The sequence below is a fragment of the Gobio gobio genome (assembly GCF_949357685.1).
Source record: "Gobio gobio genome assembly, chromosome: 10".
Lineage (NCBI taxonomy): Eukaryota > Metazoa > Chordata > Actinopteri > Cypriniformes > Gobionidae > Gobio > Gobio gobio.
The window spans coordinates 37,093,677-37,117,462 of NC_137116.1; the positions used below are offsets into that span (position 1 = coordinate 37,093,677).

General features: G+C 37.8%; 1 protein-coding gene across 1 annotated transcript; it reads right to left on the reverse strand.

The window, feature by feature from the left end:
• Positions 1 to 283: 283 nt before the first annotated feature.
• mapk4 (mitogen-activated protein kinase 4) lies at positions 284 to 23,244 on the reverse strand. Its single transcript, XM_079827645.1, has 7 exons — positions 23,033 to 23,244; positions 20,368 to 20,440; positions 19,363 to 19,943; positions 9,494 to 9,638; positions 8,675 to 8,836; positions 8,401 to 8,602; positions 284 to 2,692 (listed from the first exon to the last, which is right to left on the reverse strand). The coding sequence occupies exons 3-7, from the start codon at positions 19,903 to 19,905 to the stop codon at positions 1,717 to 1,719; spliced, it is 2,028 nt and encodes a 675-aa protein (XP_079683771.1). The 5' UTR covers positions 19,906 to 19,943; positions 20,368 to 20,440; positions 23,033 to 23,244; the 3' UTR covers positions 284 to 1,716.
• Between the last annotated feature and the right edge of the window lie 542 nt (positions 23,245 to 23,786).

The following is a 23,786-nucleotide window of genomic DNA, read 5'->3' on the forward strand; positions in this document are numbered from 1 at the left end:
AAATTAATCGCCCGCGTTAATTTGCCCAGCCCTAGAGGACATATGAAATACCAATGTAATACATGTGTCATTATACAATTTGTGTCCTCATAAATCACAAACACACACACCACACACACATATATGATAAGACATTTAAGCATCCTGACACGGTAACCAATGGAACCAATCATTGGAAGATGGGAGATGGTTCAGGAAAGCTATTTGAAATACATTATGTAATATTCTGTTTGGTGTCACTAGTGCTGTAGAAATGACACCCTTCAGTTTAATTTAGTTTTTTCCTTCTCATTTAATAGTCTTGAACTTTATAATGACACCGTGGATGCAATGTTTTCTTTCACCAATGGTATTGCAGAAATATCCTATGCATAGGCATATTTGACAGCCATGATTAAATCTTCAACCAAAATTGTCCAATGGTTTGTGGTTAGTAATAAAGTGAATGTGATGTGTAGCCAAGTATGGTGTCCCATACTCGGAGTTTGTGCTCTGCATTTCACCCAAGTGCACACACACACACAGCAGTGAGTATTAAACACACCCGGAAAGTGGGCAGACATTTTTGCTGCGGTGCCCGTGGAGCAATTGGGGGTAAGATGTGTTGCTCAAGGGCACCTCAGTTGTGGGTAATGAAAGTGGAAGAGAGCGCTCCCACCCCCCACCCCACCTACATTTCCTGCTGGTACTGAGACTCGAAACCCCAACCTTCAGGCTACAAGTTTGACTCTCTAACTGCCAATAAAGAGGGTCAGACTTCAAAGATTTCAGATTTCAAATCAGCAACCAAATCTGACATTAACTGTCTCATAAATGTTTCTTATCCTCAAATAGCATTAAAAAAAGTATGAAAAATGTCAAGTTGGTTCAGCCAATGTGCATGTGCAGTCCAAGTTATGCATTGACTTTAGCGATTGGCTTTTATTTAGAAGTACTTAGTAATGGGGGATGCCTTATGTAGAATCAAACACATTTTTCTAGGCCACTGAAATGACTTTATTTCATTGTGAAAACTTTTTAATATCAAAAGTGCAATTTTTTGATATCTTGGTTAAAAAATACATTAATTCCATTAATTTACGCACTTAATTTAATAATTTAAGTGCTAATTAAAAATGATGCAGACCTAAGTTTGTGCTAAACAGAATTAACAGACAAATCCTTCACTCTTGCACAATGCTTTTAGTAACATTCAATAAAACATTTTAAATAAAATTTTTCAGAAGGCATAAAGAGATATAGTTATGGGGCAAACTAGTTGAAAGGGGGGGAAATACTTTTTTCCTTTCATTTTCTAAGAAACGTGCAAAATTAGTTTTTAAATGTTTTAAATCAATTCACCAAAAATATTAAAAAGATGGAATAGTTTGCAGAGCATTGAAGTGATGAGAGCACACAGATGGCTCTTGCAAAAAAAAAAAACATTTTTGTTAGAGAAAGAGAGAGAAAGAGAGAGGACATAGTTTCTTGGGGAAACAAATAATGTTCACATCACCATGTGCCCTCTGGGCTCCATTCAACTCTTATCTGAGATCTCGGATGTTTTTGCCAAGTGATCCTCTTCCTAGAGGTAAATACTTTCAGCTTCAGGTAATAAAACAACATTCTCAAAATTCTTCTGGTCCTCGAAAGGTCCTCAGCATTCACATTCAGTCATGCCACCTTAAATAAGCTGCACTAATCAAACATTATTAAAACAATTAAATAGAATGTCTTCTACCAGTGCTCTTTATGACACCCGTGAGCCTTGACGATCTCAGGGGTTGGAGTTTGTGTTCTGGAGGGTCTGTGATCTGATATATTATGAACGCGGCTAACATTGCCTGGTTTGGGAGCGTCTGAGTTCTCCGAGTGTCCCTCGCTCTGACTACAAAGCCTCAGAGCCTGAGAGATAAACACATCTAGGTCAAAATGTTCCTCTCCGGAAGGATCCATCTGCGAAGGCTCTTCATCGATTTCACAGCAAATGGAGGAAGACGGATAATCAGATGAACCATGATGAGGAGAGGAAGGAGATGAGGGCAGCAGAGATGGAGGAGAGGTGAAGAACCGGGTAGGACTCCTCCTTCTGACCTCATGGAGCCGGTAAGGGCTGGACAGTTGCAAAGGTGCTGGGATTTGCGTGTGCGACAGCATTGTAGGAGACAGCGGTTGAGGAGGGGAACACGGGGAGGTGAGAGGTTCTTGAGGTGAACCGGGGGAGTGGAGTCCAGACTGTGTGCTCTCCACCCAGCGCGAGATCTCCTGAAACAGATCTCCAGGCTCGGCAGGAAGCTTCTCCACGCTGCCCCCTCTTGGAGCGGACATGCTGTTATGCCTCCAGTGAGACAGGTCCAGTATTAGCTTGGGTTCAGAGTAATGCTGCGGCTTCCCTTCTCGCCACGCGATCTTATCCAGGTAGGACGGAGAGCCCACCTTGTAATCGCAGGAGCGGCCGCAGTCCAGCTCCGTGAATTGGCCGCAGACCCGCTCCAGAGACGAGTGGGACTGCTCCAGGAAGCGCTCTGCCGAGCTGCTGTGGGAGTATTTGCGAGGGTCTACCTGAGCCTCCTCGATGTGGGCCGTCGAGCTCGCTCGTGGATCTCTTTGAACTTCTTCGTCTTCTGCCTCTCCCAGCTCTGAGACGCTCTGCATGCACCCACACTGCTCCTGCGGCCGCCAATAAACGTCTGACGACAGACTCCCATCATACCTGGAACAAAATTCATACAGTTTTAGCTTACATATGAATATTTGTAAACAGTGTACAGAATATAAAGTGGTGTATAGTAGCAGTCACAGCTTTAATTAAAGGAATGTTTTAGGTAAAAAAAAATCTCTTTTACCAATTTTTTTTTACATTACATTAATGAACTTGGACGTTTATAGGGTAAGAGATTGCGCAACCAGCATAAAATAAAAAAAAATCATGCGCACTGTTTTATTTGTACATTTTTATATAAAAAACAACCATCACTAAAAATGTTTTACCTATTCTTTATATTTTCTTAACTCGATTGTACCTTTGGATTTTATTGACCTTTTTTAAAAAAAATAAAAGGATTATTTACTTGGATCAACACTACACAATAGTATACAGTACCGTTCTAATGTTTAAAAATATATACTTTTATTCATTAAGGATGCATAAAATTGATCAAGTGTGACGGTAAAAACCTCAATAGATAAAAGTTGTTCTTTTGAACTTTCTATTCATCAAAGAATCCTAAAAAAATTGATCAGTTTCCACAAAAATATTAAGCAGCACAACTGTTTTCAGCATTGCTAATTATAAGAAATGTTTCTTGAGCACCTAATCAGCTTATTAGAATTAGAATTTCTGAAGGATCATGTGACACTGAAGACTGAAGGAATGATGCTGAAAATTCAGCTTTGCTGTTACAGGAATAATGACATTTTAAAATATTTAAAATATAAAAGTTATTTAAAATTGTAATAATATTTCACAATATCACTGTTTTATTGACCACAGCCTTGGCCAGTTTCTTTAAAAATCTCAAAATTTTGAACGGTAGTATTTACAAAATCGTGCAAAAGTAAAAGTTTAATATAGCCATAAAGCTGCACTTTACACGTTAACAGTTGCGTGATCTTATCAATCAGTGAACTCGTCTGTGCTATCAAATACTTCTCTCCTGACCATTGTAAGTGCATTACTTTAACCACAAATTTTGTTTTCGCAAACAGAGAAAAAGAGTCAAGTGGCGGTAATGAAGACCATCTGCGGCAGACACAATCATTTCCTTGTAACAGCAGCATTTATACACTTTGTTAAAATAACAGGTTTCAAAGGTTGGTTAACAAGCTTTTTCACCTCTCACTGTTGGCTCTGATCAGTAAAGGACTTTGTGTCAGATGTGCCCATATGGCCACAGAGAAGACAACAATGTCCTTATTAAGTTGTCACAGAGTCTGCTGTGAGATTTAATTATGCAGCGGTTTAATACGTTTCTATATTTGAACAGCATTCTACGTCACTGGAAGGTCCTCTGGGCATTTCAGTACCCATCTGTGTAAATTGCCTTTTATGTGACCCTTGTTTTCACTCTTCCAGCGTGCATGTACCCACAAACTTTTAACAATCAAACTTTTATGATTAAAGAGTATCTAAGAACGACTGCAGACTTTAATTTGCTCTTCCAACACTGAAATGTGTTTTTTTTCTCGGTTTCATTATGCTTTAGAAAAACAAGTACTGCACTTTATTGGGTCCACAAATCTCAGCTCAAACTGCTTTTTGTTTGCTACATGCTATTGTTAAAATAATGTTTCTTCTATTGCACGATGAAGCCGTAGGGTAACAAATCAATTTCTTTGCTTTGCAAATAAAAGCTTTATCTTGGTCAGATTATGTCCCGGTAGTCATTTCGAATATTTATCTGACTATTTGTACTTGAAGAATAAGGAAGAGACAGAAAGTGTTTTCAGAAAGTCCTTTTTTTTTCATTTGGTATTATTTTTATGGTAACACTTTACAATAAGGTTCATTAGTTAACATTAGTTAGGCTTAGGGTGACCAAACGTCCTGTTTTCCCAGGACATGTCCTGTTTTCAAGTCCTGTCCTGGCCCTAATATAACAATTTTCTATCGATACAGAGGGGGCATACTTTAAATGTATTGAAATTAATAAGGAATCTTTGAGTAAACTTCGAGTATCATTTGAGTATCTCATTGCGGGGCGGAGTGTCCTGGTTTTCGGTAATCAAAATATGGTCACCCTAACATTAGTTGACAACATGAGTTAACATGAACTAATAATGAACTGCACTTTTAAAGCATTTATTTATCTTTTTTAATGGTAATTTCAACATTTACTAATGCATTATTCAAATCTTGCTAACATTAGTAAATGAACCGTGAACTAACATGAACAAACCATGAACAGCATATATATATATATATATATATATATATATATATATATATATATATATATTAATAATATATATTATTAATATATATATATATATATAAAGATTTACACTGGCAGCTCAGAGCTGTACAGCAGCATTAAAGTATGAAATTGAATGAATGAATGTAAAAATAAAACACTACATAGACTTCACTATAAAATATACATTGATTCTTATTAAAGTTACTGTATTAGTTTTTCAGTCAAGAGCAATGAGTGATTTTCTCTTTGTCTTTTGTTGTTGTATTAACATTAAAGAGAGAGTTAATTTAAAAATTAAAATTATGAAATTAATACAGGTTTGAAACAATATTAGAGCGAGTAAATAATGACATAATTTTAGAGATGAACTGTCCCTTTAAGGTGTTCACTACTGCGCTGTTGTCAATTTAAGACCTCCGTGCATCTAATATACAGACACACGCGATTTTACTTTAACTTTAGACATAACCGACTGTGTTTATGTTAACCTTGTGTGTATTTGACAGTATTAGCGCAGTAAAACGACTACTTAGTTCAGTAATCACGTGTTTGACAGGCGTTTAGTGCGCGCGCTCCGAAAAGCGCATGTTAAAACCGCGCACGCGAATGAAACCGGCAAGGCTTTAAAACGCATGCAAATTATGAACTTTCGTGATTGTGAATAACTATAGTGTTCCGTGAGTATAACTCTACCACTAACGTGTGATGTGTGTGATGTATGTCGCTTTGTTCAGTATTGGGATGGAGGCAAATTATAGAATTTGTAGAAAAATAATTAATTAAATGCGAAACCGAAAAAAACCGCAATTCACAAGCGCGTATTGAACCGTGAATGCCGTACCGAACGGTTCAATATTATATTGAGAATTGTGGCATCCCTAGTTCATATTAACTAATGTTAACTAATACAACCTTTATTTTTTATGAGAAATATATTTGTTTCCCAGAAGCAACTAGTGTTGTCATGATACTGGAATTTCTAACTTCGATATTTCAATACGATAATCAATACCATTTTCGATACCATGGGGAAAACTGCCATATAGACATTTTTATTATTATCTCATTATTTTTTGATAATTTGGGTAATTTTGCTGCTATAGCTTACACACATCACAGATAGGCTTTATTTGGAACTCTGAACTAAATTTGCACACAAAAAAAGAAGACAAGTAAACAGTCAGTAATAATATAAGAATAAAAAGACAAATTAAATAAACACGGCTTTAAGTGTTTCAGGTGGGTCTAAAAGTAGTATTTGGGTAAGAAATACTACAGAAATTAAAGTAATCAATTCTAAAATAACACTGGATAATCTTCATTATGAAAATGTAATTATTAATGCTTACAAATAACATTATTAACGTTATATTATTCAGTCAAGAGCATAGAGTGACTTTCTCTTTGCCTTTTGTTCTTTGATTAACATGACAGTAGGGATGGGATGGTATGAAAATTTCATATCACGATTATAGTGACCCAAATTATCACGATTATCAATATTATCACGGTTATGTTCAAATTAGATGAAAGTGTTCAAAAAGAACTCATGCACACACTGAACACATTTCAAGAAGTTTTATATTTGAAAATCAACAAACAACAAATAAAACAAGCAGCTCTATGCACTTTTTAAAGCAAGATTCTATTATATTCCTTATAATGACCGTCGTCAATAGCAACGCATTATAACAGCGCACATCTACGTATCACAACGGATGCGCTCTCGTTTCATTCAAATGCAACTTGCATCTCTGTTTTTGATTGTATTCAAAATGAAATCAGAGGACTTTATTACTAATACTACTATAATTATTACTACAAGTACTATAACTTCTTTTGATCATCTTGTCTAGACAGTTTGTACGCTCTCACGCTGTGTAATAAGTGTACAATGAATATACATTATTATCCTTTAAATGTCACCCTAATCTTGTCTGAACTTGTTCGTTCGTCTTTGGCTCAAAGCCACATGCTAAAATATTTCCAAATGTCCAATTATTTCCCAGACGTAGTTTTGGTACTGAGGTCAAAGTCCACTTGCCTTGCGTTCGCTATGCACTGAAGATGACTCGGCTGATTTGAAGAGTTTCCCCCTATTGCAGCGACTTTCTTTTTGCATGTTCTGCAGACAGGGTGACCATCTTCGATTAAATTTCCCTCAGGACTTTTGTAAAAGCCAAAATATAACCACACCTCAGATTTGGTCCTTTTAGAAGGCTGAAAAATCTCCTGAGCGCTGTCACTGCCTTCTGCCATTTCTTCTCATTCCAAAAACAACGTTGCGCGCTGCGCCTGTGCCAGACTGATGCTGGACAGGATTTACTAAATATCTAAAGAACTAAATAAATATATGAGTTTTCTAAATCGTAATAATCAAAAATAATAATTACATTTTAAACGATATTACTAACCGTCAGTATATTTTATCGTGGTTTATCGTGAAAACGGTAATCCCATCCTACATGACAGACACTGCTGTCACTTTAAGAACGTGTGCACAGATCCAATATACTGTTACATAACATGCCTTTTCATTCTGAAATATTTACGTTCCAAAACTGACTGTTTACCTGAATACTCGCCAAGATGGACATTTTGACATAATTGTGTGTGCATTTGACCATTTAAGCTGAACTAAATTTGGTACTCGCAAGCTGTTTGAGAGGCAGCTTTATGTGCGTGCCACTTATATACCCGCAACCCGTGCCTAAATTTAGGACCTGTAACACCAACACTATTAAACTGGAGTGAATGAGACAAGTAAATGACAGGAGGCGGGTGTGTGACAAACTGTCAATTCACACCGGAGAGAAGAGAGCGAGAATTCGTAGGTGGTATCAGTTTATCGATACTGCAGAAAAGGAGTATTGGCATCGTTTCAGATATTTCAACACTAGAAGCAACAGTGAAATGGATGCAATGAATGCCGACATTTCAGAGCATATATTGCAGTTGTGCACAGAAAACACAGTTAATGCCATAACAGGATTTTCAAATATTTTAAAATAGAAAACAGTTATTTGAACTTTTTTTACTGTATTTTTGACCAAATAAATGTAGACTTGGTGAGCATAACAGACTTCTTTTAAAACATTAAAAAATCTTACTTTTGAAAGGAAGTATGTTTTTATATTATATTGTATAATCCATTAATTTCCATTGTCACAGTGTTGTATTCAGTCAACATACTCAAAATGATCGCTTATTATTGACTCTATTTAACTTTTTGTATTTATTATTATTTGTAAGGAATGTGGATTTTACAACGAATGTGGATTGTACTTTATTTGAAACTTTAAATTAAATTTATGAACTAATGATTATTTTCTCAGCTATTTAGATTGAACAACATTCTTTATAAAAGAGCAAGAGTGTTTGTATATTGTCGTAGGCCTGTGTCAGCAGCGGTGGAACCGTGAATGCCAGGAAAACTGTTACAAATGACACAACTCTGGGAGCTGATAAGTCCTCATGCCTCATGTGTGACATGTGAGCGGTGTACCTGTCCCAATGGGAGCTGAGCGCATGACCGTGCTCAGTGACCACACTGTCCTCTAGCTCGTCCTCTATGCGAAAAGGCTGCTGGGAGACAGGCTCATCCTGAGGACACGAGTATCTCTGCAGGTATGGATGAGACAAAGCTGCTTCTGCTGTCAGCCGGTCCATGGGATTAAAAGTGAGGATACACTCCAGGAAATCAATGCCTGAAATGCAGATTCAGTGACTGAAACTGTTGATGTATCACATTATCACATATACATTGTTTTAAATCTTACCTTTGTCCTCCACCTCTGGCAGTAGTTCTCTGAGTGACCTCTTAACCTCCCACCCTTGATCTACAAAAGAGGGCATGACCTTCAGAAGTTCCTGTCTGTCCTCCTCTCTAATAACAGGCACAGTGTCCAAAATCAGCTGCATCTGCTCCAGCTCATGAGCACCTTCGAGAAGAGAAACAAACAGAGACGCCAAGACCATTTACATCAGGGTGCAACCAATCACTTCAAAACAATTCATCTCATTAGGACTGCTAATCTATTCCCATACTGATAAATTAAAATCTTACAGTTTATAACGAGAACTATGTTACAGCAAGTGTAGTACATTCTTACAGAAAAGCAACACAAAATATTGTTTCTATTACATTACTTTTCATTTTTTTGTAGCATGAACTGGCAAAATGAAATATAACAATCATGCCAATCTAAAAAATATAGGCCTAGTTTAACACTAAATACTCTTTTTTTTTTTTGTATTGTCTGTAAACCTTTTTGTATTTGTTGTATTTTTATCACTAACACTTTTTCCCCATTCTTGTTACTGCTTTTGTATTCATACTTTGCCAATATTTTCTGTATAACAATCTTGCCAATGTAGTACTGTGAAATGAAAATGATAGAAATAGAAATCGATATGTCAGTTCTAAACATCTTTTTTTACTTTGCCACATACAGCCACTAGAGGACGCTCTAACACCGAGTCCGGATGATGAAGATTGATGTTCTTGTTTCTCAAGTGAACTGCAAGATCTATACAAAACCAATAAGAAACACTAATGATGGCCCCTTGCTCATTACTGAGTGTTCTTCTAGTCTTACCTGCAAACAGCATGCGTCCTGTGAGCATCTCAGCCAGAATGCAGCCTGCGGCCCACATGTCGATTGCTTTAGTGTAGTTATTTGGAGAGAGCAGCAGTCTTGGTGAACGGTACCATTTAGTGACCATTCCCTCTGACAGGTATCCCTGCGTAGCAAAGATAAAACGTCCAAACATACACACATGAACAACAATTAAATAGTGTACTTCACATTTTTATTGTCATTTTGAAGGCTGAAAATGAAATTTTTTACACTAAGGGCCAGATGTTCAAAAAGTTTTATCTGGATCGGAATGAATCCCATGTTTTGCTATCCAGGATCAGGTGATCCATTTTACTTTTATGCCGGTTTTTCAAAGCAAAATTGGATTGGATCGCCCTGATCCAGATACACACTTTTTCAGATGACCAAATCTAGATTACTAGTGCTCTACGGAGCCCCTAAAGGGACATGGCGATAAAGAAAATATGAGATGGGGACCACAAAATTTCAATGCGTTCTCTCAGAAAGGTTTCTGAGAAAGCGAGAAACTGCTAGGTTAGGTCCACTTTATCATCCCCAAGGAGCAATTTGTTTCACAGCCAGCAGCAGTACAGTCAACAAACACACAACAACACGACACACAAGAGCAAAAAAAAAAAGAATATATATATATATATATATATATATATTTATATCTGCGAGTAGAAGGTAACAACTTAAAAACATTCTGCAAGGGATGGCTGGTATCTCATTAACTCAGCCTTCCTCAGAGTCCTGGCTTTATACAAACTATTCAAATCATTCAGACTGGTGCCAACCGCAACGTTTTTGAGATTACGTGACCCATACCAACACACAAATGAAAAAGTAATAACAGACTCAATAAAACATTTTCATAAAAGTACTGTCCACATTAAAACCACAAAGCTTCTGTAAAAAATACATATGCACAGCATCCACATGAGCCTTAAAAGTCAACTTTTCATCTATTACAGTACCAAGGTATTTAAATTGGTGTACAATCTCAACATCATGATCATTAATAGCCACAGCCTACAATCATCTCTTTATTTTTAAATACATTAATATCCAAAAAGGACAAATTGCACCAATCTAAATAAAATCTGCCAATACAGAACCATGATCAGTATCCTCATTATTAAGCAGGGAAACAATCACTGAATCATCCGCAAACGTAATGATATGATGCCTCTCTAGTTGCGTCTGACACTCATTGGTATAAAGCACAAATAAAAGAGCTGAAAGAACACATCCCTGCAGTGACCCGGTAAAAGAAAAAAGTACATCAGATAAAACACCATTTCCTTTCACACGTTGAGACCTATTGGTTAAAAAATCCATCAGCCAACATATCAATCCAAAATCAATATTATGAACACTCTTTAACCTTTCGGCTAGGATACAAATAAAGGCTGATGAAAAATCAATAAAAATTAAAGGTATAAAAGTTTTTGCGCCCTCAAGGTGTGCCAAAATCATGTTTAATATAGGGTACATATCGCATCATCAACACCCCTGGCTGACCTGTAGGCAAACTGAAGCAGATCTAAATTCGCCTGTACCATGGTCAAAAGCGCATCCTCCACAATCCTCTCAAAGGTTTTCATTATCACCGAAGTGAGTGCTACTGGCCTGTACTCATTTAAAGATTTTGGTACATTATTCTTAGGCACAGGTACAATAATAGACTCCTTCCAAAGACGAGGAACCTTATGAAGGCTCAATGACATTCTAAATATGAAACAAAAAATATCCGTCAGTTGTTCCGCACAATTTTTAAGAATACGACCTCCAATACGACTGTGTTCACTCACAAAGAACTTTTGACTGATTCATCTCTTGTATGTAGTTTACATACAGTGATAAAAAAAGATTTTATGGTGCCAAAATCTCTTTTTACTTTACTGTAAGCTACCAAAAGGCTTCATAGGTAGCCTTATAATGTATGCTTCTAATTTATTACTTTAACAGTTAACCGCTAGGAGTCTGAGCTGTTTTGGGGCCCTTTAGAAGTTTTGACATGCTCTTAGATTTGTGCTTTTTTCAGTTGCTTATAAACATATTAATGGCAAAAGTGTAATTACACTGTATTCAGCATAAACTGGGCTACCATAATATGTGAGCAACATGTGTGTACATGCTTGTATTTTTAAGAGAAAAATGTTTATGCATGGTTTTTGAAAAAACTAAATATTTGTTTTAAAATGAAGGCCTCAAAACACACAATAGATATGTGTTCACAAGACTTTTGACTAATGGGTGTATTTGTCTAGAGTTTTTGCTTCAAACTGATGTGAGAATAATTGAGTCTACTCATTCACATAAAACAATACACTGATTTAAAATTTGTAAGACAGTTTTTCTTCACAAAACCAGTATGCGAGGAGGAGTGAACGCCGACTCGAGGGGGTTAAACTAATCGAGAGCAAAATAAAAATGTGTGTGTGTGTGTGTATATTACATGATACATATGTTGTATTTTTTTTTACCAGTTTTGTAAAGTTTTATAAAATTTTTGTTCCTGAAATCCACCCTTCTGCTGGAATCAGTATAATCCAGATTTTTCGGATCAAAGGTATCCCAGTCAAGTTTTGAACAACACAAACTGATTTTGAACAACCAAGATTGGTTTTCTTTATTAATATATTTAAAAATGTAATTTATTCCTGTGCTGGCAAAGCTTAATTTAAAAGATCTTTCAGAAATCATATTAATAAGCTGATTAGGTGCTCAAGATACATTTCTTATTATTATCAATGTTGAAAACAGTTGTGCTGCTTAATATTTTTGTGAGGTAGATTCTTTCAAAAAAAAAAATAGTAAGCCAAAAAGAACAGCATTTATTTGAAATAGATTTTAACATTACTGTATAAATGTCTTTAATGCTTCTTTGCTAATTACAAGTATTAATTTATTTGAACAAACTGTAGTGTTTGTGTAGTATAATATAAATAAAGTGTGTAAAATGTGACTCAGCATCTGTGTAAAGTCTAATGAGAAGCAGCTGATTAACAGTAACCTATGACTCCCAATAAATCTCCTTCAGCTCATCCTTCCTGCCTTCCTTCATCCTCTCCTCTTCTTTCTCACCTCCCACTCTCCCCCAGGGCTCAGGTGATGAATTATTTGTGAGATTTTAGCAGGCAGCCTCAGTAGGGTGGATCTGAAGGGTGATGGTGACACAAACGAGAATGATATTTACATATCTTGCTTAGACAGAGAGTCTTTGTCTTCTGATTGGAGCTGATTCACTCAGACCTTTGAAACTGTACACAACCACACGCAAGTGAGGCCAACAAAGACTGAAAATGAGCAATAATAAGGAAAAACTGTCAGGAATCTGGCACCTTGACCAACAAATGTCAGTGATGCGGATTTGGAGCTGTCAAGAACTGTCAGTGCAACTTACACACTGAGACACACTCGACATTTAGGATGTTTTCAGCTGCCAACATTGTCACTGGCCAAAAATCCACAAATAGGATAAATATTTTTACAATATGTAATATATTAAATATCTATTATATCTATATAAAATATAGCCTTATATATATAGTTTTTCATCACAAAAATCCTATATAATAAAAAGACACTTGTGGATTAATGTGTTTATAATGTTTCAACAATCATATGTCAAATCTTTTTTTCAAAGACAATCAGTCATTAGGAAATAAGATTAAGGAATTTAATATACACTCACCTAAAGGATTATTAGGAACACCTGTTCAATTTCTCATGAATGCAATTATCTAATCAACCAATCACATGGCAGTTGCTTCAATGCATTTAGGGGTGTGGTCCTGGTCAAGACAATCTCCTGAACTCCAAACTGAATGTCAGAATGATAAAGAAAGGTGATTTAAGCAATTTTGAGCGTGGCATGGTTGTTGGTGCCAGACGGGCAGTATTTCACAATCTGCTCAGTTACTGGGATTTTCACGCACAACCTTTCTAGGGTTTACAAAGAATGGTGTGAAAAGGGAAAAACATCCCGTATGCGGCAGTCCTGTGGGCGAAAATGCCTTGTTGATGCTAGAGGTCAGAGGAGAATGGGCCGACTGATTCAAGCTGAGAGAAGAGCAACTTTGACTGAAATAACCACTTGTTACAACCGAGGTATGCAGCAAAGCATTTGTGAAGCCACAACACACACAACCTTGAGGCAGATGGGCTACAACAGCAGAAGACCCCACCGGGTACCACTCATCTCCACTACAAATAGGAAAAAGAGGCTACAATTTGCACAAGCTCACCAAAATTGGACAGCTGAAGACTGGAAAAATGTTGCCTGGTCTGATGAGTCTCGATTTCTGTTGAGACATTCAGATGGTAGAGTCAGAATTTGGCGTAAACAGAATGAGAACATGGATCCATCATGCCTTGTTACCACTGTGCAGGCTGGTGGTGGTGGTGTAATGGTGTGGGGGATGTTTTCTTGGCACACTTTAGGCCCCTTAGTGCCAATTGGGCATCGTTTAAATGCCACGGCCTACCTGAGCATTGTATTGACCATGTCCATCCCTTTATGACCATCATGTACCCATCCTCTGATGGCTACTTCCAGCAGGATAATGCACAATGTCACAAAGCTCGAATCATTTCAAATTGGTTTCTTGAACATGACAATGAGTTCACTGTACTAAAATGGCCCCCACAGTCACCAGATCTCAACCCAATAGAGCATCTTTGGGATGTGGTGGAACGGGAGCTTCGTGCCCTGGATGTGCATCCCACAAATCTCCATCAACTGCAAGATGCTATCCAATCAATATGGGCCAACATTTCTAAAGAATGCTTTCAGCACCTTGTTGAATCAATGCCACGTAGAATTAAGGCAGTCCTGAAGGCGAAAGGGGGTCAAACACAGTATTAGTATGGTGTTCCTAATAATCCTTTAGGTGAGTGTAGCTTTTTGTATCTCATTATTATCCACTTAAATTGCTGCTTACGCTAGTCAAGCCACCGTAAATGACCTAGCAGATGAGGAGAATTGGCCCATTGGTTCCTTATTTAAATTATAGATGAAGTTCAGTGTCCACGATCATCCTTATTCTTCATGTTGTATTGAATAAGTATAACAATCTGGGGGCCTATCAGTCCCCTGCCTGCACTGCTAGCATATGTGGATCCAGATGCTGCTGTGAATCCATAGTCCACTTATCTGTGATCCTCTAGATTTGGGAACTGAATGTTCCCTCCATGCTGAGAGGGGAACAGACGCTCTCAGCACTGAGTGGCAGAGTTGCAGGCACTCGCTCAGTGAACGGGTGAAGGGAACTACTGCCCTTAATTCACTCAAGCTCACTGCATGGTACAATGACACACTAATGATTCTTTAGACTAATACAACCAGGAATGCCATGCAACTATATTTGAGAGGGGGGCACAGGTGGCAGTCCAGGCTCACTTGGTATCCTAAGGGTGATGAGAAAGCACCCCCCCCCCCTCCATCAACAACATTTATATATAAAATCAACAACTTAGAAGTTTAGATATATCTAAACTTTTTTCAAAATTAACAAGAAATGTTTCTTGCCCACCAAATCAGAATATTGGACTGATTTTGGTCCATATTGACATGATAGCATCACAGCGTCAATGCAGATTTGTCGGCTGCACATCCGTGATGTGAATATCCCCTTACCACCACATCCCAAATATGCTCTATTGGATTGAGATCTGATGACTGGAGGTAATTTGAGTATAGACCAGGGGTGTCCAATCCTACTCCTGGAGGGCCACTGTCCTGCAGAGTTTAGCTCCAACCATCAAGGTCCAGCTAATCAAGGTCTTATTAGGCACACTAGAAACTTTCAGACAGGTGTTGAGGCAAGTTGGAGCTAAACTCTGCAGGACAGTGGCCCTCCAGGACCGACTTTGGACACCCCAGCTATATAGACCATTTGGGTGTTTGCAAACATACATTTTTTCTGGGCGGAGCTTACTTGTTGGCAGAAAATGACAGTTCTGCAGTAGCACTCTATGGAAGCCACTTAATATAACAATAAAACGGTCATTTCTAGTTTACATCTCGGAATTTTTACTTTTTTTCTTGCATCTCACAATTCTAAGAAAAAAAATCTGATTTGCAAGATATAAACACAATGTTCGGTCTCTTCCCCCTCAGAATTACGGGTTTATATCCCCCAATTCTGACTTTTCCCCCCTCAGAATCGTGATATCAACTCGCAATTGCAAGAAAAAAGTGAGTTGTGAGACTTGGGAGATAGGCCTAAAAATATTAAATGTTACCTATATAGAACGTTATAGGTTTAAATATTATGTCATGCTGTAACTGTGAGTCTTTTATGCCCATATGAACTGCATATGTGAATATTATGTAGATCTATTGTTCACATCAAATCTATGATTTAACAGTAGACTAATCATCGCAGATTTCTTCAGTCCAGTCTGTGGCTTGCAACCATAAATGTTTGCATTTAGCTTCACAAAGCGTCTTCAACGACGGTACATTTTTTTCTCTTATTCCGTGGATTTTGTCCATTTTCCTCCACTTGTTACCACTGTTTTTCAGTTTTTCAAATGACGTAACTGTGACGTCTGCTCACAAATGGTCTATAGTGAACTCATTGCCATGCTCAAGAAACCAGTTTGAGATGATTTGAGCTTTGTGAAAAGGACCGTTATTTTGCTGGAAACAGCCATCAGAAGATGGGTACACTGTCGCATTAAGGGATGGACATGCTCAGCAACAATACTCACAAGGCTGTGGCATTTAAACAATGCCCAATTGGTACTAAAGGGCCCAAAGTGTGCCAAGAAGATATTCCCCACACTATTACACCAGCCTGAACCACTGATACAAGGCAGGGTGGATCTGTGCTTTCATGTCGCTACGCAAAATTCTGACCCTACCATCTGAATGTCACAGCAGAAATAGAGACTCATCAGACCAGACAACATTTTTCCAATCTTCTATAGCCTGTGCGAATTGTAGCCTCAGTTTCCTGATGTTAGCTAACAGGAGTGGCACACTGTGTGATCTTCTGCTGCTGTAGCCCATCTGCTTCACGATGTGTTGTGCGTTCAGAGATGATTTTCTGCAGACCTCGGTTTTAATGAGTGGGTATTTAAGGTATTGTTGCCTTTCTATCAGCTTGAACCAGTCTGGCCATTCTCCTCTGACCTCTGGCATCCACAAGGCATTTTCACCCACAGAACTGCTGCTCACTAGATATTCTATTTCTCTGACCCTTCCCTGTAAACCCTAGAGATGGTCGTGCCTGAAAATCCCAGTAGATCAGTAATTTCTGAAATACACAGACCAGTCCGTCTGACACCAACACCCATGCCACGTTCAAAGTCACTTAAATCACCTTTCTTCCCCATTTTGATGCTCACATACCAAAAACTCTAGCCTAAATGTTTGTGCATTAAATGTGGCTAAGGTGTACTTTTAAGTAACTTTTGAAGCCACTGAAGACAGAGCAGCTTTGACATTTTGATAATAAATGAATAAGTTGAGCGAAATGATAGCAGAGGGATGCTGCTTTTATAGTCAGCAATCTCAGCAATCTTATTATTATAGTTGATTTTAAACAGTGCTCTTTAATTTCCAGGGTAAGGCTGTTTTTATTCTAGCTGTTCTTTCCATCCCAAACTGTGACTATCCCCCTTCCCTGATCATTCACCCCACCTTGCCCTGTCTCACACAAAGCTCTCCATTCATGTTGTCCTCCTGGTCTGCTAGTGTTACATAGTGAGCTCTGCTAAATAATACAGAAGCACAACGAGACAGTAAAGTGCCACATTAATCTTTCAGCTCCCATAACATCAAGGTAATTGTTTTTAATTATTGTGTAACACAATAGGGCATAATGTTAAAGTTTGAAAACATCTATCTATGTGAAATGCACAGAAATATGAAGTAATAACTATAGACAGAATTTAGTTGCTGTTATATTAATAGGGTTAATTTAGCCATAAAATAAGCAATAATATCTGCATAAAACAAAACACTGTGCCCAAAAATGCTATCGAAATCAATCAATAGCTATTTTATGTTCAAAACTTTTCTAAACTAACTTTTAGGAATAGACTTAAAGATGCATAATAACACCTTTTTGTATGTAGAATATTCTGCTTAAATCTAATTTGTAGCTGCCTAGAACCATCAAAAAGATTGATTGAAAGCAGATAATCTAAAGTACTTCTCTTCCTAAGGAGGTTATGTTGATGATAAAGCTGTAAATGGATTAATGTGTCATTATCTTAATAGCCTGCAGCACATGATAATTGATAGGAAATGTGATTCTGTTAATCAAGGCCAGACTGTAACTGCAGGGTGAACCACAATGAAAGCTTGTAAGGCAGTACAAACTAACAGTATGACAGTACATACTGCTAACATCTAAAAGTTCTCAGAAATAAACAATATATCCAATTTGTCACAGTGTTATTCAGCATTACCTATAACACCCTCACAAAAAGTACCGTGCACTGCAGTACCATGGTACAGTAGCTGCATCAGATTGTAGTGCTTTGACATATTAGGTTACTAATAATAATTACCTATTATACTAATTATACTAATAATTAAATAGTATTTGCATGGTACTCTAAAGAATATACTGGTGCATGAACAAAAAACATGATACAAAACAACCAAAACTCTACAGGTAGTGTAATTCAAGACTTCACACTAGATAAACATCGTGATGAGCTTTGATTGAATCAATATTGTCTTTTTATAACAAATATTACTACAAATTATTTCCATATTTTCCATGTCCAATAATCAACATGCAGAACTGATTTTTGTTATATTTCTGCTTTTTGGTCAAATAATCTGTGGAAGGCGTAGGACCATAAAATGTTCGTCCAATCATTGCATTTGGTCCGAATGCAAGGATACGATGTCCTTCTGTCTGTCTGTCTGTCTGTCTGTCTGTCTGTCTGTCTGTCTGTCTATCTGTCTGTCTGTCTGCTATCTATCTATCTATCTATCTATCTATCTATCTATCTATCTATCTATCTATCTATCTATCTATCTATCTATCTATCTATCTATCTATCTATCTATCTATCTATCTATCTATCTATCTATCTATCTATCTACTATCTGTCTGTCTGTCTGTCTGTCTGTCTGTCTACTATCTATCTATCTATCTATCTATCTATCTATCTATCTATCTATCTATCTATCTATCTATCTATCTATCTATCTATCTATCTATCTATCTATCTATCTATCTATCTATATATATGTCTGTCTGTCTACTATCTATCTATCCGTCTGTCTGTCTGTCTGTCTATCTATCTATCTAGCTATCTATCTGTCTGTCAGTCTACTATCTATCTATCAGTCTGTCTGCTATCTATCTATCTATCTATCTATCTATCTATCTATCTATCTATCTATCTATCTATCTATCTATCTATCTATCTATCTATCAAAACTACTAAACTAAAACTTAAACTATTTCAATCTTCAAGCTTTTATAACTATTTCAAACTTCCTGGCTATGCTTTTTCAAGCCGACTTTAAGTTTGTCTACAAACTTTTTTATCTAGTTATAGTAATGTTATGTGCTTTAAGACATGAGATAATTTAATGCAAACTCTGGTGTACGCGTTCATGTGTTTTGGAGGCATAGCTTTGGAGAAGCTCTGAAGGGAGGGTGGGAGCTTAAGCTTTCAAAGCTAGCTCGCTATTGCTATCCTCTCTGAAAATGATCTACCCTACCTTTAACTTGGACTATTGATAAAGAAATATCGCTCAGATGTCTATGTTATAAACCAGTGTACTATTTCTACTAACAAAGACCTATCAAGATACCTGTTATTCTTTCTAGTGAGTGAAACAGTATGTGCTGCAGTCATTCCTGCCCTGCTGTGACTCTTACCTTGTGCGAGTAATGTGGGTCGACAATGCGTGCCAGGCCGAAGTCTCCGATCTTCAGTAGCATTTGCTCCGTGTTGATAAAGATATTTGCTGGCTTGAGGTCACGATGCAGCACATTGGCCGAGTGGATGAACTTGAGCCCACGAAGCAGCTGATAAAAGAGAAGGGTGGCATGCTCTGCTGGCAACGGCCCTTGCTCGAGTAACCGTGCCAGGTCAGTTTCCATACACTCTTGCACAATGTATATTGCCGGCACATGGGTCAGGTCACAGGGTAAAGGTTGACCGGACGGCCCTAACACGTCATACACCCTGACCACGTTCTCATGCTGAAGGCGGCGGGTAATCTTCACCTCCCTCAGAGCGTGTTTTACGCTGACGGCATCTCGCATAACCAGCTTCTTCACTGCCACACGCAGGCCACTGCGTCTGTCCACCGCAGAGAGGACGAGGCCCGATGCTCCCATGCCCAGAGGACGCAGATCCTGGTAATGTCCTCCCAGATCGAAGCCATACCGGAATGGGGATGTATTTTGCCAGGCCATTGCTTAGAGAGGAGCAGTTGGGCATTGCCTGTGAGAGGCTGGATAGAGTGAGGAGAATGATAAATAACTAATATAATGTAATGATCACTAATGTAATATTTTTTTTTACAATCTATAACTAAACTAAAAATTATCACTTCTTCTTGAAAGAGAGAGAGAGGGAGAGAGCTTAAATCACAGTTACATACTATCAAAGCAATGGGGGCACAGTACTGGGTGGAATACAACTCAACACCCTAGTACAGGGCAAGTGTTTCCATAGCAACATCCCACAGTCAGCCAGTGCCTGCTGCACACAGCAAACACTCTGAAACGCAGTCTCCCAGGATTCATCTCTACCCCAAAAACACTCCTGCACTGGAGTTGGAGGTTCTCTGTGATGTTTGACTTTAACATTAGCCGCAGCAGTAGGTACTTAAACCGTGGGTGAGTTTCATCCATAATCTAAGAGCTTTCACTTGCCGTCTCGGGCTCCAGGCTGTCCTGTACCCTCCATGCTCCTCACGCAGCTATATGTCATGCTCCTCATGCATGCCTTCAGTGGAGGAAGAGAGACAGAGAGAGCAGATATATAATTAGATACTGATCACAATTACAACATATGGACAAGTAAGGTTCAGAAATATGACCAAATGAACATTTTTACAGTTCAAAGTTTATAATATTTCAGCTTGGTGCTTTCCTACATTATTATATAAATAATGAGCAAGAAAGCATCTAGTGTTTTTCCACTAGACTAGGAGCCTGATATCACTACAATACTATTTCTTGTTTTCCAACTCAGTTCTTAGAGGTGAACTCAGTAAGTTTTTAGCTGGCTCTTATTCACCTCAATAGAGTGCAACAGTGTCCGCCCACTTTTTCAGCTGCTTTGGTTGTGAAAGTATTTTTCCCATTAATTTATCCCATAGGGATTAAAAACAAAAAAACAAAAACATGAACCAAACCAACCAGCTACAAGGTGAATAAAAACATCACACACTTTGATATTTAAAAAATCGGATAAAACGACAAAGGTACAGAGTAGGGCTGTGCGATATTGAAGAAAAATGCGATATGCGATATCCTTGTTAAATAATGCGATATTCGATATGCGATACGATATTGCTTTACGTGTGTAAAATCTATTTCTTTCCCCAACTGATATCTTTCACTTAAAGCATAACCGACTACTGTCTTTACATGAATACTCGTCAAGACATAACTCTGTGTGTATTTGACAGTTCGAGTGTGTAACAAGACATGAAAAAAAGAACAGCTTGTTTCGGTGTGTGTCAGACAGCAGACAGCACAAGACTGCAAGGAGTTGTTTTTCGCAAGTTATTGCTTTTAATAACTCTTTTTAACGTCAAGCAAGTCACATAAGTAACAGTCGTGTGTCCAGTCTATTCTCTGCTATATGCATCAACCTAAAATGTACACTTTTCACAATGTTGAAGTAGCCTATTAAAATCATTCAGATGTTGCGTGCCCTTGCGATATGCATATTGCGATATTTCGATAATTTCGATATATTGTGCAGCCCCACTACAGAATGTGTGTACGAAACAGCTTTAATGAGGGAAAGAACAAAAATCCCATGAAGCATTGTGAATGACAATCCAATTAAAACTGATGGAGAAACATTAGACTATTGAAGATGTTTTGTAAACAATATATTTTATGTTTATTGCAAATCATGCATATATGCACAAATATTTAAGTAGTTTGAGAACGGAGGGAGACTCTATTACATCATATATACGTTTGTGGGGCTTCATGGGAATAGGCGGGCTCAAAAGAGATCTTTTGGTGATCTTTTTGCTTGTTTTGTTTTCTGATTTGTGAAAATGTCTCCACAGAATCGTAGCCTGTCTGTCTACAGCAGTAATTCTGCTTTTAAACACAAAAATTTAAAAAAATAAGTTGAAATAATGCTGAGAGGCGGCTTCAACAAAAGCATATACCATTTACAATCTTTTAGCTCACATTAGGTCTTAAAGATTTAGAAGTTATCGATAAAAATCAAATCCCCCTATGAAGAAAAATGCGAATGATGATTTTAACCAAATTATGCTCCACAATGAAGCTGTTAGCTGTTTACTTTTATTGTTTATGCGTTATAAAGTGTCTTGAGATAAAAAGTTAACATTATTATTAGACGTAGTAGTAACTCATCAATAGCGTGACACAGGTCATGTGATGTCAACATGGCTGCACCCATGAGGAGCCGGACCCGTTTATATAGAGTAGAATAGAATAGAATAGTAGACAGCTTTTTCTAAAACACTGATACGTTTAGAGTAATATGGCAATTTTTTTATTGGGATTTCTCAAAAGTGCTCCTTTCTGTGAGTAAAACGTTTTAAATAAAACAAAACAAAAAATATTGCGTGCACAGAAGAATCTAGTACAAACCAATAGGACCAGACTAGTGGGTGAGCCAAACTTTATAAATAATGCATATGACTATGGCGCTGACCGTGCAAGCGGATGCAATTTTTTTGTTGAACGTTAAAACTAAATGTATACATTTATTACGCTGAATTATTATTATTTTTTGTTCATATTTACGCACAGCGTTTGGTAACGAAAATAATAAAAACGGAGAACTTGTTAAGCCTGTAAATAAAGCACAAATGAAGCTGTGGGTCCAGCTGAACACACAATAGACAGCCCTGCATTCATTCGCCTTTGTGTGACAACAGTAACGCCTGTATTTGATTCTGAAATTGAACGGATACATACACAAACCCGTGCGTAATATACAGAATAAGAGCAGTTTCTACTCCGAAGAGACAAAAGAGCCTATAAACGTAAGAAATAGAGTATATCATCAGATTTTGACAACACTATCTTCTTATCTTCCGGCCCATCCGCGGAGAAAACTACAAAGGCAGCGATGCTCCTGGATCTCTTACCATCGCCTGCATTTGTCAGCAGCTCCACGGGTTTGCTCTATTTGTGTTGGAAAAAAACACAAATTAACACACTTTTCCATCGGGAAAGTGATGTTTTCGTAGTTCAGAGTTTGTTATTGAATCTTGGCACTGGTGCAGTCCGGTAGACGGAGGTTTTAGTCTGTCAGTTTGCTGCTCTGCCGTGAGGAATTTCCCGTGTGTTATCATAGAATAATATAAGATCTTACCCGCGATAGTGTCACCGGGAGAATCCGCCGAGGGAGCGTTCGTTTGAGATACACTGCATTTGTTCGACTCCCGGTGTCCCTCTTCTACTGTGTGGATCTACAAGCTTTTCTTTGGCAAAACTCGTCGGTGCCCCCTTGATGACGTCACGCCCTCCCCGTCCACCAGACGGTGATCCTGACACCTGCGCGCTTGTGCTGGACAAACACATCCTGTGTACTTTAATGATGTGGTCTTGACTGGTCAGTGGTCAGGGCATCTGTTTTTGACACATTCACTGTTTTACAAAGTTAATTTATTGACTATGTATCTAATACTAATAGATTAAGTTTGTTGTGGTAATGTCACACATAACCTACAGTAGGCTACTGTGCAAAAGTCTTAGCACGTTATTATTTTCACAAAAGAAAATGGTTTTGAGCCAGTTATTTATAAGTTTTGCTGTGCGTCAGTAAGAAATATCAGTTTACATTTCCAAGCATTCCTTTTGCCATTAATTGTAATAATCCAGTGAGATGTTTGTAAGGAGTGTAACAACAGCTGGTATGCTCCACATGGAGATCTCACCACGCTTGAAGAAACCTACCTTAAGCTGCCTGAAAAATGATGTGCAAGGCAACTAAAGCTTTTAAACGCAAATGGTGTTCACACCAAGTATTGATTTGATTTAGTTAATAGAAGTTAATTAATGAATAAAATCAATTTATGACATTTTTTGAAAGCATCCTCAATTTACAGCATTTTTACTCAAGTGCC